This window comes from Vanessa atalanta, chromosome 16 (genome assembly GCF_905147765.1).
Source record: "Vanessa atalanta chromosome 16, ilVanAtal1.2, whole genome shotgun sequence".
Taxonomy (NCBI): domain Eukaryota; kingdom Metazoa; phylum Arthropoda; class Insecta; order Lepidoptera; family Nymphalidae; genus Vanessa; species Vanessa atalanta.
The window spans coordinates 8,850,237-8,869,043 of NC_061886.1; the positions used below are offsets into that span (position 1 = coordinate 8,850,237).

The 18,807-nt window shown below is 32.0% G+C and overlaps 1 protein-coding gene across 1 annotated transcript; it reads left to right on the forward strand.

Moving 5' to 3' along the window:
• The first annotated feature begins 7,061 nt into the window (after positions 1–7,061).
• LOC125069829 (growth-blocking peptide, long form-like) lies at positions 7,062–7,626 on the forward strand. The gene has a single exon (XM_047679419.1). It carries the CDS (start codon positions 7,110–7,112, stop codon positions 7,569–7,571), a length of 462 nt encoding a protein of 153 aa, XP_047535375.1. The 5' UTR covers positions 7,062–7,109; the 3' UTR covers positions 7,572–7,626.
• The last annotated feature ends 11,181 nt before the right edge of the window (positions 7,627–18,807 follow it).

The window sequence follows — 18,807 nt, forward strand, 5'->3', positions numbered from 1 at the left end:
GTTCACTCAATAGTCAGGGGCCATCTGAAAATCAGTGTTGTGCATCATCACAGCATATACTGAGATGAACCCCTTGCTACCTACACTGTATTCCTTGAATTTATGAAATGAACAGAAAACAAAATAGCAAATCAGTGATCACGTGACGCCGTCAGTCATCAGGTTCCATATAAGGATTTTAGAAATCTCAGAATTTTAGAATCCATAATAATATCATTGAAACGAATGAAAAGTTATCATTTTCAAAATAGTAATATTTTTGTGTTTTAATTTTATGATAATCGGTTTAATTATTTAATCTATAATTACTTGCTGTCAAGTTAATTACGATTTATATTATAAGTTAAGTTAAGTTGTGTTTGTCTGAGGATTATTACGAGTCTAGTGCTGTAAGTATTGGATGAATTATACGATAACAATCCACTTTGTCAGCTCGTATCATCTTGTATTATTTTAATTAGTCAATTTAATTATTTGTAATAAGTTCCCACATTTCTCGATAGATGGCGGTATTTAGTTTTCGGAATGGTATAATTGTTATGATACCGTTGTTGCTATAAAGTATGATATTAATTTAAATAATCTGTATGTGTTATTCGAACGCTTAGTTATTAATTCATGATTCTGCTGTTGTATGACGTATTGTCGACATAATGGTTATATTAAATGTCATAATAACTTAGAATATTTCCATCTGAATATGTAAACATTTTTAAAATAAGTTGTTTTTTTTTTAAAATATTTTTAACAATTAACAGCTCTATGCATTGCTCTGTTATTTATGAACCAAATCCTAAGAAGAGGGTGGTTAATGAATAAAAAAATCCCGTTTTTTTCATAGCACAGTGATTAGTTACCCTCATAATTAACGTGGTGTGTGTGCGTGGATATGTTTGTGTGTATGTCGGGGGGCATTATGAATCGCATGTGACATTTCGTAAGGGACGATATATTTTGGTATTTATTGAGTTATAAACAAACATTGTTAGAATATTTCATACTTCCATTAGTATTCTATTTTTCATTTGAGATGAAATTGTCGTAACTGTTATACATTGTTTAATTTGTTAAATTCGTGTCAATATCCTCAAGAGTCACGCTGTGGCTGAAACACGTCACGTGTATGCTGAAGTTTTCATAGATAAACTGCTAAAACGTTCGATACGTTTAACAGCGTGGCGTACAAAGCATAAAATTATTATTTTAACATATTTTGTGTGAATCTTATTTTAACATCAACAGTTATGTTGCAACTAAACCTACAATATGAAGCCAATGATGCAAAAGCAATCAAATATTTTCGATAATTGATTTGACTTAAAATAAACTAAGTAATTTTTTTTTATTTAGTTTCTAATGTTAATTTTATATTATTGCTTTGTAATTCTAATTACAAAGCAATCTTATTTTATAATAAACGTTAAATATATTTATAAGAAAAGTAATTAAGGCTAATAAGTTCAAATAACAATAACGTACTTATGTCAAGAGTAGATTCTCAAAACCGGCGCTGTTCTCCCCAACTCGGTGTAACATAGCCGCAAACGGCGTGTCAAGGTGAACCCCAAATGAAATCGGCTAAGTATCACATACATATAAAAAGAATAAGTGTACTGCCTGAAGAAATGGGGGCTTTCTTACTTTTGCCTCCCTTCAACGTCGCATGTCAAAAATATGTTGAACTATGAGCTCAAGTATCAAAACGTCCTTGTGGCCTATTTTAGAACGACACGTGACAGGCAGGGTAGCTCAACTTAAAACGGCTCTCATTCAAGTAGGGATGTAAGAGTGACTCAAGTTAAATTAAGAATGTGGAGCTCGTATTTTCTTTTACTTTTTTCACTCACTTTGTTTGTTGACGGAGACTTTTTTGACATTGTGGACTTTGTTTGCTCCTTCCTTTTTTAATTCTTGAGGCGTTCATGTATACACACCCTTATGTTACATTTCCTCGTATAAGGTGCCTTTGGAATATTTTTTACGACGTATTAAGGGATTTTGCGAAGGAGAGGTGTGTTTTTTGGATTACTACCTCTTTGAAGTTCCTGATTAAGGTTTAGGTATAAGGTTTTACGGGATGCGTTTTGTTTACTTTGGGAGGGGTTTCCGAATTCGCAATATAGAAATATTATTACATATTGGATTTTCTAGTTACGGTAAACCAAATCATTCAGAAGTCATTTACGATTAAACTGGTCACGATTTCCAAGAAAACAAATCACCGCTGATCAGAAAAAGAGCGAGGAATTAATTAAAAAAAATATTGCAGCTATTTGGTTTTTTTTTATTTGATTTTGAATCTTATTTCGTACGGTATAAAGTTTGAGGCAAAGGTGATTTTTTGAGGCGACCATTGTGACGGTCAGGTGGAGCGTATCGCGAACCGTCATTTCAGAAAAAGTGTGTGACGTCGGAGAAGCACACGTAGGCCTAAATAAAAATACTGCAACGTCGAAGAAAAAAAAATAGGTTTATGTCCGATTAAGATTGGTTGACTCACCTCGCAATTTTTTTATTTCCTTACGGTTGCGATCTCTTGTTTTATCGATTATCGATATATTATTTATAGTTACTTTCTATTTAATGTTTCTAATAAATTGTATAAAAGGAACACGTTTAATCATTTCTATGACGACCTTTGTTTAAGTCCAGCAAAAGCATCGGCAGACGTTATCCTGATTGACTATGTATTTTACACTAAAACCTTCTTCAACCCGCGTTGCATCTTCTGGTATAACTTCAAGATATATTCGGTGAGTACATTTTAGTTAGGCATTAAAAATCGTCTCCTCATTTATTTGGCATCAAGTTTTAGTATAGAGTTAGTATAGAGCCACAATTATTCAAAATTATATAAAAATATTGTCTCTAACTGCACAAAAATAAATCTCTCTATTAAGCATGAAGATAGCAATTCTTCATGCTTAATAGAGAGATTTATTTATTTTAATCAACAAAAAAAAAAAACAAGCATCAAAATAAATTGAAACATATGCTTTGAATAATTAAATAGTACGTGATAAATATTAACAGTTAGTACGAATAAGGTTACTTCGAAACAAATCGTGAAACTTTTTTAGTACTTTAGTTTGGAGATTTTAAGGTTGTCTAGTGGTGCTTAGAGAATTTCGTTAAGGTTCGCGGGCTTATATTAAGTTTAGTCACGTTTAGAGTTAGCGGCTCCAATTGCCACTTAAAGTTTGTATTGTTATATACTTGTTCCTCTAGTTATTAATATTTTAAATGTCAAAATGAGTTTGTTTGTTTGCCCTGCTTAGAATTTCAACGTTTCTCAACTGATTGTGACATTTAGCAGAGGGTTATATTGGTGATGGTCAAGCAGAGCGATCCCACGTGATCGAATTTCTGGCTTGACTTAAAAACTTATATATATGTTACTTTGGTCCTTTTAAAATATTGATATGCCATCACACGCGTAGATAAGTTATCTGTATAGGTATAATTTTCATAGTTATTTTTACATAGAACAAGAAATCCTGTGTATTATATACAAATATAATGAAATGATTTGTGATGGTAATGTTATTGTTACACTTATATTAATATCGCTATTGCTATGTACGGCGCTGGTGCTAGCTATTTATCAGAGTAGATCACCGATCTAAGGAGTTTAGACAATTCAGTTCTGTCACTATACATATTTACAAAGTAGTTTGCATGTTGTTCAAAAATATTTAAAACTAATTTATGAAGGTCCACCTGCTTTATCTTTTTTTGAAATAAATAAATAACTCTCTTTACAAGATTCGCTTGAACAGCTCTTTATAAAACTACGTGTTGAGTATTAACGCAAATATGAGTGTATTGGTTTTTTTCCTAAACCGCAACAGGCAGGTGTGTGGAGCGGACCGTGATTCCTCAATCACATCGGAAGGGGCAGGAAATTTGCGGTTAAAACGCCTCAAGAGGAAAGGATCTAAGACGTCATCAGTACGCAGCGAAGGTCATTGGAGGGGTCGAGGATTGATAGCTGTCAGTAGAATATGCAGATACTTTTTTTTGATAATTACCTTATGGTAAGTGGTCACTACCGCCGGTCAGATATTCGCATAAATGTACCGCCAACCTTGGTATTTAAGATGTTATGACTCTTGTGCCTGTAGTTACAATAGCTTGATAACCTTTTAAACAGGAATACAACACTACTACTGCTTTGCGGTAGAATATGTTGAGTCACTTGAGACCTTAATCTAGACACGCGGTAGCGTGTCAGCCAAGTTCTAGTAACAGAACTGGCGTGCAGCACCGTGTGTAATATTACACGAACCATTTGGAGCCACTTTTGACCTCCTCATAACTCAAAAACTATTTGACATAAATGTGTCAAATTTGGCTCATATATTGAGACTCGCGAGATGCATATGTGTTCCAAATTTCATAAACGCATCTCAAACGGTTATTTAGATATTAACGTCTAAAAATCGTCATTTTTATCACTGACTGACCTATAGATCAAAACTATAACCTACTTCCAGGTGACCTAGAAAGTTCAAATTTGGCATGCAGGTAGATAATACTGAAACTGGTAATTTTTTATCATTTTATTATAATTTTTCATTTTCTGTATCTATAGGAACACTTATATACTTAGTTCCTGTAATAACTGTAATAAAAAAAATGATGTAAGAACCAGCAATCAAAACTTATAACAGCCGGTCTTAATGTAGATTTTAAGGTCCACAATACCACCCTTAAGTTTTTTAAATCCAAATATTTCCGTTTTATTACTTATTAGTATAGCCGATTTTGGTATTTATTACGTTATTAACTAGCATTTAGCGCATATCAATGGTGCAAAATCTATATATATACTTTAAAAAAATAAATAATAGGCATTTCGGTACACGGCGCGCGACGTGACGCCGAAGCAGCGGGATAGAAGCGTTGCGATTAAACCTTAACGCGGACGTGTCTGAGCGAGTGGCAACCGCGCTCATAAGAATTATTTCATTGCCTTCCGATGGAAGCTGCCTAGTCTATTCGACTGCATATTTTTTGTTTGAGTTTACTAGTATACAACAATAAAATAGGTTTCGTGAGACTGTAGTAGAGTATGTATATCGTAACAGGAATGATTTAAGTTTGTACTCTAGCGCTACAAACGGGGATCCTTATTGCTTGGAAGAACAGTATCGAGCGAGCATGCTGATGTCAGCAAAGGACTGGTGAGTGGGTCCAATGGAAAAATAGAGAAAGCACATTGAGGACGTCGACAACAGCAATAGCGCACGTAAAATAACAATTCAATTTAAACATAACTTAATTTGCGAACTAGAAGCCAAACCAAGTTACAGATATTAAGTAATGTACATATATGTTCAAAGGAAACAATTCTCTATTTGCTTAGCATATTCTACTACTATACACAAATCACAAGGCCTTCGTCTTGAAGGTGCTCTTTTCGACATAGGCTACTCTATATTAAGTAAAGAGCAGGCTTACGTTGGCCTCTCCAGAGTTAAAACCTTAGATGGAGTTCATCTTATCAATTTAGGTCCAAGTCAAATCAAGACACAAGAGAGCTCTATTGTAGAGTACAACTGTCTGCGCACATTATACCACCCCTACTTGGGCAAATTAAGTATAAACAGAAAACGCGTAAAAATATCCGGACACTGAATGGGCAATTCACTCGAACATTTCAGAGGTACCTACAAGAAAAATAAGAACGTATAAAAAAAGACAATTATACCCCGTAAACATAAGAAAATAGAATAGCTTAACAAAAACCATTTGGTATTAAATTTGTTATTAATAAGTACCTACTAATAATTTATATACAAAAAGTAGTGATATCCCATCAAAAACATAAATGTAAAAATGAGAGCCAAGTTAAATATTATGATATATACCTTGGTTGTTGTCTTCAACGACAAAAGAAGTGAGATCTAAATTTGTGCCAAGTTAAATAGTCCTCTCTGAAATTTATTTATAACTACATAAAATATCATTTCTTCTTATAACTTGGGGTAATAAATTGTTGCCTAAGGTCTGACTTGGCTAGTTCTTATATGTTTATAAACACAAATTGTAGTTTGTGTTTAGAATAACAAATTATAACTCAGAACATCTAAGAAGAATGGAGGACAGCTCAATATTGCTTAGTTAGTATTAACGCACATTAAGAGCTGCGATGGTCCAGTCACTAGAAAACATGAATCTTAACCAGATATTGCGAGTTCATATACAGACAAGTACCATTGAATATTTGCGTGCTGAATTTGTGTTTATAATTCATTTGTAACTGGCTTAGAACTTACGAAGGCTATAATATAATTTGTATATGAGAACTAGCCAAGTCAGACCTTAGGCAATAATATATTACCCCAAGTTATAAGAAGAAATGATATATTATGTAGTTATAAATAAATTTCAGAGAGGACTATTTAACTTGGCACAAATTGAGATCTCACTTCTTTTGTCGTTGAAGACAACAACCAAGGTATATATCATAATATTTAACTTGGCTCTCATTTTTACATTTATGTTTTTGATGGGATCCTTTATATGTATATACAGCGCTTTTTTTTCCTTGGACGTTTGAGTGAGAACTACTGAACGTATTGGTATGAGACTATGACCAAACGACGCGACGACGATCAGGAATAAAGAAATCTTTATAATGATAATTTGGCTAATTATAATATAAACTTGAATAGAATCATTATTACTATTGTTCCGTGCATACTAAAGCATAATATAGTTGCATATTACTAAACATTTATAAATCCAAATAAATACATAAATACCGAAGTGGCACACGAAAAATAAAAAAAAACTAAATTCCCAAATGCGCTAATAACATTATGCAATACTTTGAAATTGGAATTATGGATTTATATATCGTGAAATAAGAAAGATATTTTTTTAAATGTATTTATTATATCGTTTATAATAAAAGACCAGCTAATCTTGAGAATTTCTTGTAATTTTTATCAATTCGTAGAATAAATATAACTATTATCACCATTTTATGATATCGTCAAAGGGTTATAGGTCTAGCCGGTTATCTTCTTAGTAATAATGTGTAAGCAAGCGCAGTTGTCATACGATCATTTCAGTTAAAACACGTCTCGAACATTAAAAATATGAAGACTGTATACTGTTTCTGTCTTATTGTGAATACTTTATTGCTTGTTCGTAATAGTGATGCAGGATTGGTCAGAGATATATTCGGCTCAGTACACGATGCTGCTCACAAAGTTCGTGATGATATTCATCAGACATTTTACCCTAAACAAGACCAAAAAAAGGAAACAGTTGATGTAGTTCACGTTGCCGATAATAAAAATAATGATAATAATCAGTTCGTTTTCGTTACAACATCTACTGCTGCTACTGTAAATAAAGAAGTAAGCAAGGAACCAACTGGTTTTGTTATGCCGAAGGATGACGATGAAACCAAATTCGTTTTTCCATCGATGCCAACAACTGAAGCCACGGTGAATATAACTTCGACTACTGTTAAAGATGGAAGAGAGAATTTCGCTGGCGGATGTTCTACAGGCTATGAACGAACCGCTGACGGTCGATGCAAACCTACTTTCTAATTAAAAATTACTTAAAAGTGTCTTTTGAAAAATTATACTATTTGCTAGTACAAGACGTGTGGTTGTTTTTTTTTAATTGACATAAACTTTGAACAAGGAATATAGTAAAGTCCAAGTAGGTCTTATAATTATATTTAAATAGAGTAAAAACTATTTTATCACGGCAATTAATCTAGTTTTCAGTACGTGTGAACACGGCCCGTTCACTATCAGCTATTAATTGGCTCTGAAAATACTCATAATGAAGTAACAGTGTGGAATACGTGACTTGAATAGTTGAGAAATATATATAATTAAAACTAAACGGAAATGCAATGATTTGAAACTGATTTAGAGAAATAAAAGCGTAAAGTTCAATGAACTATTTGGAGGTAACGGTATGAATAATGTTTATCGTAATATTAACAAATTAACAAATACTGCATTGTTAGTAAGTATATATGTTACTAGTTGAAAAAAAAAACTTATTTAACATCTTGCTAACGTAATTCATTTAAATTTACATAAAGCTGTTACGAATCCAAACTTAACTATAAAAGTACTAGTATAATGCTATGTGTTGGTAGGCTCATAGTTCACAGATATATATACATTTATATAGTTAGTATCTTATAGTTTTGAGGGTGGTCGACATATAAGTATTTAAATGTTATTATTTTTCATTATAGTATTATAATTAAGTTTTTTTGTTTATTTAATAATCTGTTGAACTGCCACTTCAAATATAAGCCTTTTGTAATAACTATTACTACTCTTATATATAGATATTATTATTTTTATTATTTGTGTCTGCAAGACACACAGTGTTTGTTTTAAATTTAAATAATATTCCAAGCTAGTTTCATCCGATGCCCACAAACATACATTAAATAAATTTCTTCGATTCGATGATTCGTTAATTTTGATTAATCGATTAATCAATATTAATTTCGATATTCAAAATTGCAATATTAGTAAACTAGCGACCCGCCCCAGCTTCGCACGGGTGCAATGTTGGTTATCCCTAAGAGGTAGACATATACCATCGCGGACTTTTTTGAAGACCGTTTTAAGATGTACCATACTGTAGTACATTATATTGATCTATCTCGTAGGGCTCAGCCAGCGTTTGCAATTTAAGCGCAAACGATGTGTTTATTTATTTACGATATTACTTTAGAAACTTCTAAAATTATCAGTATTTCTCTACTATATTGTGCATATATAATACATATAACCTTTCCTCTCGAATCATTCTTTCTATAAAAAAAAACCGCATCAAAATCAGTTGCGTAGTTTTTATGAGCTAAGCCTACATAGGGACAGACAGCGGGACGCGACTTTGTTTCATACTATGTAATGGTATAAACCAGACAGGTCACGAGCTGACTAAAGACTAATTTTTCTACTAAATCAGATTTCGTATTGCATAATCGATGTTCACATTAAACTTTTCATATGGTCGTGCGTGCCGCCGCGACCGATGCTATCGTCTGCTCCGTTATTAATTATAGAAGGCCAAGGAAGGGTTTGTGCATATTACTGCTGTAATTTATCGTCGAAATACCGACGATACGTGCTGATACGTATTCGGTGTTCCGATTTTTACGAGTCGGAACACGCGATTTCGAGTTGTTTCGAATGTATCAAGTTGATATGTTGAGTTCTTAACTATGTTGGTAAATTATCATAATTTGAACAAACGATACGAATTCGTTCGTTTTTCTTTTTTTTTGATTTTCTACTGTATTTGCTTCATGATTATTGATCAATTGATGAGCTTATAGTTCGACTTGCAATGTGTTCATTTTTTTACTATTCCCAGGGTATATATTGTCAAAGAACATGAAGTCATCGACTTATTTTTAAGCCATAATTTAATTAAATTAAATGCATAAAATATAAAACTAACAATGTCATTTGAATCGTTACTGGCTACTTTTTATGTTGATTAATAATGCAATTTAACGAAAAATTCTAGAAGCTTCTTAAATCCCAAGGAAACATATTGGCTACTTTTTTATATGTAAAACCTACAATTAACCCCCCCCCCCCCTAAAGGCGGCAGAAGCCATTGTCGTAAATTAGTATATTTTAATCAACTAAGAAATTTGTAGTAGAAACTTTTTATTGAATATTTATCACCCCACTGTTTTCCCCTTGTTCACACTAACAAATCATCACGTGTGCTTATCAAATGGTTATAGTTTGGTAGTTTTAGGTCTAAATTACAAACAAAAAGGTTCTTCAACTTTCAGTTACGTGACTTCCTATCGTGAAATTGTGAACATCCCAACTTTCAACCTTGTTTTCATTAAAAACTTTAAATTTTTGATACTTTGATATTGAATCATATTTACAGCGGGATAGGGATGCTAATGCCCTGCAAATATAGCTGAAAATAATCAATAATTAGTGTTATATTACATACATACATAGATTTGTCGTCAATTTCTGAGGAAGATGAGAAATGATCAAAACCGTAGGAAAACTAATCATAATATTATGTCATGCTATTATATATGTTAGTCTGTATTAAAATCGCAGAAGAAAAAAAAAATAGTGTATACATTTTTTTCATTTCTATGTGATTAACTTTACTGCACCGTTTCGTATAAAATTTTTGTATTCTTTATTTTGTCTTATTTGATTCACACTTTATCAATCCACTAGGTGTTATATTAAATTAAGGGTTAAAATAAATATCAAGGGTTTGACATTGATAGTACTTATCTAAACTAATATTATAAATTCGGAAGTAACTCTGTCTGTCTGTTGTTCTTTCACGGTCAAAGCACTTAAACGAATCGATGAAATTTTGTACGAAGCATGCTTGAACTCCAAGCTCCAAGACCACCAAAGACCACAGCGCGAGCGAAGCCTCGGGCGACTACTAGTTTAATATGTATAACAAACAATATACAGAATTGAAGCATGAAAATTTTCGCAACAAATAATATATATATATTTTTTAATTTATTACGTATCAAAGCGTTGAATAATATGCAACAAGGTATTTGGATGAATTATTAAATTCAATTTAGCCCTTTTTTAATACCTTTATATTTGTCACCTTAAAAATGAAACGGTAAATGTTACATTAACATCCTATTAATTCCGGATGAATTATTTAGATTTCTATTTTTGATTGTGTCGTAATTATTTTAATATAATAATTAAGATACTACAAGAGCCAACGAACGAATAAATTACAATGTACTGTAGTTTTCGCGCAATATATGTATATCCAATTGCTCGCCAGTAGTTACTGTTTAAGATCAACACCAAGATACTATCATATTTGATTAAATCAACTTAATTTCAGCCGACGAGTTATCACTGAGGGCGTTTACGCTAAAATATGTTTCCGTTTGTAATAAATGGTGATAATTGGACACTATAAGCAATAAATAACTAATGGAATTCAGATAAGCCATAAATGTTGTAACAGGTCGACGCTGGCAGTTTACTTGATGAATGAAAAAGCACATTCATTCCAAGATTCCATTACGATAATTCGAATTCGAAATTCGAATTATAATAAAATATTTTTTCGAAATAACAAAACGGGTACCTACTTCTTTTTTTGAATTATTTCCATTAAATATCCGATGAAATTGATATGAGATCCTCTCAAATCTGTACGAACGAAAGCGTGGCATTTTGACATTTCAACAGCATTTGACAGGAGCATATGGAATACCGTTTTTAGCCAATAACGTAAGCGAGCGCGTTACAAGCTCGTTTACGTTTTCGGTGGCATACAGAATATGTTGATAGTAAGTCTGTACTGTTAATATTCGTTATATACGTCACTAATATAATTCTAAATTCCGTTAGATCATAATCTATATCGCGAGATTGTAAACTGTCGCAAAATTGTGAACCGTAACACATTGCTTAAAATTTAACGCATTATTTTCCGGTAAATTTTAATGTATCGAAGTGAATTTTATTTTAAAATGAATTACCGTTTACGAGAGAGATTACTATCTAATGGTACTACAATTGTACGGTTATATGCATATATAATATGTTTGTAATCGTATGTATTGAAGTTTAAAAGATATTACGAATAGACATAATAAAAGTCTTGTCTTACAACAAATATAAGTCTTCTTTATATTTATCAATATTTTTTTTTAAGTAGATTAAAGATTTTTACTTTGAATTAAATTATCTCTAATTTTTTACTAATAGCGTAATGTTTTACAAATTAATTAATTTATTTATATAAATACATATATATATGCTGACGTTGTTAAACTGCAAACATACTTTGACCTTTAATGCAATGCGTTTATTTAACCCCTGTATCAGGTAAAGGATCAGTGAATCAGTGTGATGATTATTAGGGGAAAATATTGGCCAGTAAAGTATGCCAATATTTTTTTCATAAATAAAATGTCTTGTTTTTCTTATGTTTTGTTATGGAAGATATACTCCAAGATAGATTATTATTTCTAAGTCACTCTTATTAGTCCTTGATCGATATTCTCAGTACGGCGATCCGAATCGAGAACGGTAGCCGATCGAGAAATTCACTTAGAGCATCGGACGAGCCTGGAATAATTTAACCAATAACAATCCTTCAGCTAATTTTAGAAGCGAATGAAAAATTCGAAGTGTTCTGTATGATGTATTTCGTTAGTTGTTGCGTAATTTAATATAACATTAAACATCAAAGAGATTGAATCACATTAATAAATAATATAATGACAAAAAAAAATAGTGTTTACTATGACAAGACTCGAGATAATAACGATTTCTTTCTTAACGAAGATCAATTCCTTTTTCTTGTTCACAATAATCTTAAGTTAGCAAGTATTTAATAAATATTTTATGTATACATATGTTTTTAATTAGAATATTATAAAACAGTGCATTTTATGAGTCCGTTTAAATAAGGGCCGAATAATAAGTCAGTGAAAATACATAAAATAAGAAACTATTGGCTGTAAAAGATATTAAAAACAAATCTCTATTACCTAAGCGATAAGACCGCCTTGTTGTACAAATGTGTATATTATGATTTCATTTAATTGGTGGTAGGGCTGTTTGTAAGCTACTTTGGCTGGTACCACCCACTGATTGGATATTCTACTGTCAAACAGCAATGCTTAGTATTCTTATGTTCCGGTTCTAAATTGAGTGATCCAGTGTAACAATAGGTACAAGGGACATAACATCTTAGTTTCAAAAGTGGTGGCGCATTGGCGATGTAAGGAATGCTTAATATTGCTTAAGCGCCAATTTCTAAGGGTGACTTACCATTATGAGGCCCTATAAAATATATATTTATAGTAATTTTAAGAAAAATAATGTATTTATTTTTGTGAATGGTGACAACAAAGTAGTATCCATAGCAGTTTTAAAAAAAATACAATGAGTTATTACAGAAAGTGTTTTTGGATTAAAGTACGGTCTTAAATAACGAGATGATACGCGGATAGTACCAATTGCACTGAAAGCTGTGTATCACTATGTTCACAGAGCAAAATCATTCATTTTTAATTTTGCATTTTCACAAATCGGCGGACCCCTACCACGGCTGTACGCTTCGCGCTGGTAAAGCAATTTGTGACGAAGTAATGTCTGCGTGATCAACGAAGTCACTGTCATGAATTTTCTTAGTTACATTGTTTAATGTATTAAATAACTTTAGTATGTATCCTTTAACAACATTTAAAATAAGAGCTTACAAACATAAGTATTATTAGGAATAAGTCCTTAAATATATTATGAATATAAAAATGAATTACAAAATTAACATAGTATAGAGTAATTTTGTCAAGTTATGAAGAGGAGAAAAGTAGCTAAGAATAGCCATCGTAACATGGCCGATCTTAATGTTTTTTAGCTATTTATAGAGAAAAAAATATTGATTAATGAAATAAATCATCTTAGTAAGAATGGGGAATTTTGCTTCAAGAATGGAGCAATCTTCATTAAAAGTATAACATCTCGTCTTATTGCCTGCGCTGGAGACAGAAGGTCTGGTTTATATTTTGGCTAGAAAAATGGAGAAGTGTTGCTAGCATTCTTGCCACCATTCCACGCGGTCGTAATTTATATAGTTACTATTTTTAATTCTTATTTGTATGTATGTAGTTAAGCCCTTAACGTTAATAATTCCGCGTGAGTAAAGTAAAGTTGTATATATTTCTATTAAAATGTATTAAATGAATAGATTGCAATAAGAGAGCAAATTTTACTGAAAATCGTATTGACTTAAAACGTAATATGTTTAATCCAAGCAGGAGGATTCTAGTGCCTGTGTCATGAATCTTAACAGAAAATTCCATATTCAAACCCGAACAAGTAGCACTGAATTTGCATGTGCTTCATTGCTGCATAAAATTCATCTTGTCGTCAGTTCTGAAGGAAAACATCGTGAAGAAATGTGCTTGTGACCATATGTGTATGGAGCAGTCCGCATTTCAACGGCGTGGTAAAATAACCCCAACAATGTTCTTTTCATAAGGCGAGGACGCCCATACTTATAGGTTACTTATTTAATTTTTACAACATAATATACATAAAATAAAGGTGAACACACATGTTGTAGTTAAAAGTTAAAAAAAAGTTAAACTGTAAGGCTACCTCTAAACGAATACGTAAATAAGATCGACAATTAATCAAGTAATTTCGATGTTGTGTTGCAAACGGACGTTGTACATTAGAAGCATTCATACTAGGTATTAACTTGTCGTTGTGTGGAGTCTAATTAGTGACTGCGGTTAACGGTAACATTTAAAACCTACCTGTATTTAAATACAGTGCGAACTATAAATATTATACATACTTTGAATATAATCTTACATTGATAAACTATATTACGAAGTCGAAGCATTTTTTAAAGGTTAATCGCAGGATATATTTGTTACTATTTGATACGATAGATAACATTTATGGTAACGCCAAACAGACCACCTGATGGCAAGTAATCACCGTTACATATTATATATATTAGCGCACATTACACCATCAATGGCTCACCAACCATGGGATTTATGTCCCTTGTGCCCGTAATTAAACTGGCTCAAATCGTAACATAGCAATACGAAATGTGTATTAATGTTTGACTCTAGAATAAATCCTTACTAATATTGTAAATGCGAAAGTAACTCTGTCTGTTACCTCTTCACGCTTAAACTGCTGAACCGACTTAGATGAAATTTGGTGTGGTGATAGTCTGAGTTCCGGGGAAGGACATTTTTTTTTTAATGGTGGTGAAAGTTTCATAAATTACGCGCGGGTATAGACCCGAATTCAGCAAGTAACTATTTATAATTTTGAAATATTGTCAGTCTGTCTTTAGTGTCTGTGCGTAAAATATGTTTATATGTAATTCAGATTTCATCAGCACAGTGGTTTATGTTTTTGGTTTATTTCCTTTAAAAACAATATTTTTAAATAACATATTATAATTTTATCTTATATAAATATTTATATAAGTATAGTCATAAATATTTAAATAAGGTTACAATAGTTTAAACGAGCAAATAACAGATTGCCATATCCCACTGCTGGGTAAGGATACGTCAACGTTCACGTCATCCAAATGTCAATGTTGCTGATATATAAGAGTCTAGATTTCCCACTTGGTGATCTGTACTCATCACCGTGCCACGAAAATATGATAATTAAAACTGTCTTTTTTCATCGTAAATGATCAATTAGCTTGGCGTGACGTCAAACCAGTGTGACACATTAACAATACAATCTAGCATATAAACTTTTTTTTTAAAGTGAGTAAATACTTTTTTCGAAGTTTTAAATTATTTATTTCATTTCAACTATTAATACAAACTGAGATAGTTTTATTGGGACAGAAAATGTTATGCATGCGAAATGGGAAACTGCAATAGTATACTTGATACTGGAATGGAAGGCTGTCGCCCACGTGTTATAAATAATGATTTCCATATCACCTATAAATCCACTCGAAGCTGAGTTAATATAAATTGTAATCAGATCAGTTCAACAGGTGAAATCTCATTAGTGGAGTGAATTAGACCACGTTAACTTGGAACTTAAGGTTGATGCATTAACGACGTAGTTAGTCTTATTTATTAATATGGTGGTTTTGATTATACCAAATTTCAATCTCTAAAATCAAAATCGAAATATACTTTATTCAAGTGAACTCTTTAAACGCTTTTGAATAGTTATGTTACGAATATACTAAATGTAAAGCTATCACTAGTTGGAAACGTTGTACTGAGAACCGACGACAAATTCAGTGAGAAGTGACTTCTTATAGTAATTAAATATTTTTTTTGGTATATTTATATTTTTTTTATAGGTGACCTATAAAATTAAACCTCTTTTGTCGTTCATGATCAGTTGACTAAAACTGTCAAAGTTATTGATTGAAAAATTACCATTTATTTTGTAGAGTTATGACATCATAAATAAAAACAAAGAGCAATCGAAAAACAAATACACGCTCAAATATTTACACACACACACACACACACATGTTTACAATCACGTACGCATGAAGAAAGTAACATTAACCATTATAAATAATAGCTAGCACTTATTCCAGTTTTAAAAACGGCTAGACACCAATATTTGAACGGTTGTACATAACTAATAGTGTTTTCTGAATACGTTATGAGATAGTTGCGCCGTAATTACGTGTTTAGCAATACTATACGTCAGGGCAGAATGCGATTGCGCAGCGGGACCATAGAACTTGGAACGGTTTTATTTATTATTTATTTACTTTTCACTAACTCGCCTCACTGCTTCTGTGGGATATCTAATTAACATATTAATTTAATGGTTTAATATTCAATTTATACGTTTAACACGAGGGATTAATATAACGGTAATAGTTTTTATCTCATTCCCGATTGCGGTAAGTTAATCGAAAAGTAAATTTCGTTTACGCACGTTTGACATTCCTCTTGTAAAAACAAACAAAAATTTAAATTTAAAATGTTGTGTTCGATATTTAAAAAAATATTAGAAATAAACATTTTTCCACGAATAGAAAAAAATATGTTTTTTTATTTTTTCATTTATTGAAATGGTAATTATTAATCATTGAGCTCCTTTAATGTTCGGGTCTATAGATTTATAGATCTACTAGAACCGGCGTCGCGACATGTCACTTGAATGGACGCCCGTATTCTTACTATTTACATATTTAATGACGTAAAACGTCGCTGAGTGTTCGTTCGTCGCTTAATGAGATACACTATCGGGTTGAATAAACGCACAGCCTCGTTTACGTCCTCCACTGGATTTAGGTGAAGTGGAGACAAAATAATGAAACTCGCTAATTGTTTGCTGAATTTGTTCAAAACGTGAGAGAAAATACTGAAAGTCTATGATGTAACTATAAAGTGTGAGGCCTTTATAATAAAACAGATGATTAACTAATAGGCTATATTTATAGATGTCGCTAGTAAAATGAGCCTCTGTCTTGAATTCCAAAGACTGAGCATGGATATTTACGTATATATTTTTAGTTAATATTATTAGAATTCTACCAAATTCAAACAGGGATTACGCATTTATGATATGCAATGATTATAAATTGTCTATGGTTTCGGCTATTGTGCTATACAGATTGACAAATTAAAAGGCCTTTATCTGAATAATTCACATAACACATTCAGAGGTTTCGTGTTGTAGGCAACGGGAATAAATATTATAGTCGCTTAAATTAGACTTTCGAATTAAATTAGCTATAAAAGATAGCCGTTAGAGGCGTCCTTAAATCACGCAGGCAACGTGTAACAGTAAAACGTTTGACCAAAATTATCTATAAGCAATGGCCCATTCAGAACCAGTTGTATAGTGCACACGCATGGCGCCATAATGAGGGCAGTGCGGAATCGCTGGATTGTCATTTGTGCGCTATTGTTCACTCTATATGGTGGAGCTACCGCGTATGCGTCGTCTCGATTTGGACGTGTCTAAATAGGCATAGATCTATGTGCGCGGCTTCGCTTTTTGCTAACGCCAGATTCGCTTGAACCTATTTTCTACTAATTTCCCAAAGATTACGCGTACTATCGTATCGTTTTAAAGGTCAAGTATTTCTGGTCGTTTGAGCGGGCTGTTACGTATGGAGTTACATTGTCAAAGTTACAGCTTTCTTCTCGGTTGTTGACTTAATTAGTAAGTTGGATATGTGAATGGCAGCGCAATGCATTCTACCATTTCTGCGTAAATCTAAGAGGGTCGTTATGTTGAAAATATGGGTGGCGGTAAGCGACTACTTTTGTGATGTCGGGTCGCTTTTGTTTTCTTGTTCGCGTTATTTACGATAATTAATATTTGTATAGGTTTTGAGGTTATCTTTTAATATTTATTATTGAATACATACATTTTCATTTCTTATGCAAATAAATTCTCTTCTATATTACATTCTGGGAAAATTTTAAGGTAAAATTATAAGATCAATGACAATATTTAGAAAAATCTCTACGACGGCTAATCTCGAAGGTTTGAGCAGGACATATTATATTATAGTGAACAAATGCGCAAACAAAATAATAATATGGCCATTTGAAGTGACTGAAGAGACCTCTGATTACTCTCCTAGGCATGGGAGTGTAACTTTTTTGGTTTGGCCCGGATTTGAACTCTAGACCTGGGATATGCAGCCATATAAACAAGCTATTCTAGTATTGACATAGTTAGCTCAACTGAGTTAAGGCCTTTATAACTTGGTTTATAAATACATAACTTATTTAATTTAGTGTGAGCGAAAACATTGTGAGAAATCCGGTAGGTTTTAGAAGACACATGTACATCTGTTTTTTAGCAGTGGAATAGGGTTGATTCAATTTTGTATCATTCTTCTTAACCTTCGTGACCTTGGCAATATTTTTATTTATTGAAAAGCAATAAACAGTGTTAATTTTTATTTTTAAACAATTATATATAATTATAAAATAATGCCGAACAGATTCATAAAAATATTAATAACTCAACCAAAAACTATACTATAAAGATAAATTTAAGATTTTAAATTTGTTTATTTTTATATAGTATAGTCAAATATAAAATCATACATATATTATAGGTATAAGAAGTAAACTAAGTTTACCATTGTGAGCGTGCTTGTGTATTTGCTAATAAAACGTCATCTTCATTGTTATGTATAAGATAAGCGAAATATTAAGTTTTATCGTAGGATTGGGCGACATGTGAAAGAATAGTTATTTTTTAGCCAGTAATTAATTTGCTTTAGTTCAACCAAAAGGTTATCTAGTAATGAAATACATAGCCG

Coding starts and splice junctions, on each gene's coding strand:
- LOC125069829 (XM_047679419.1), top strand. CDS start 7,110: ATGAAGACTGTATACTGTTTCTGTCTTATTGTGAATACTTTATTGCTT.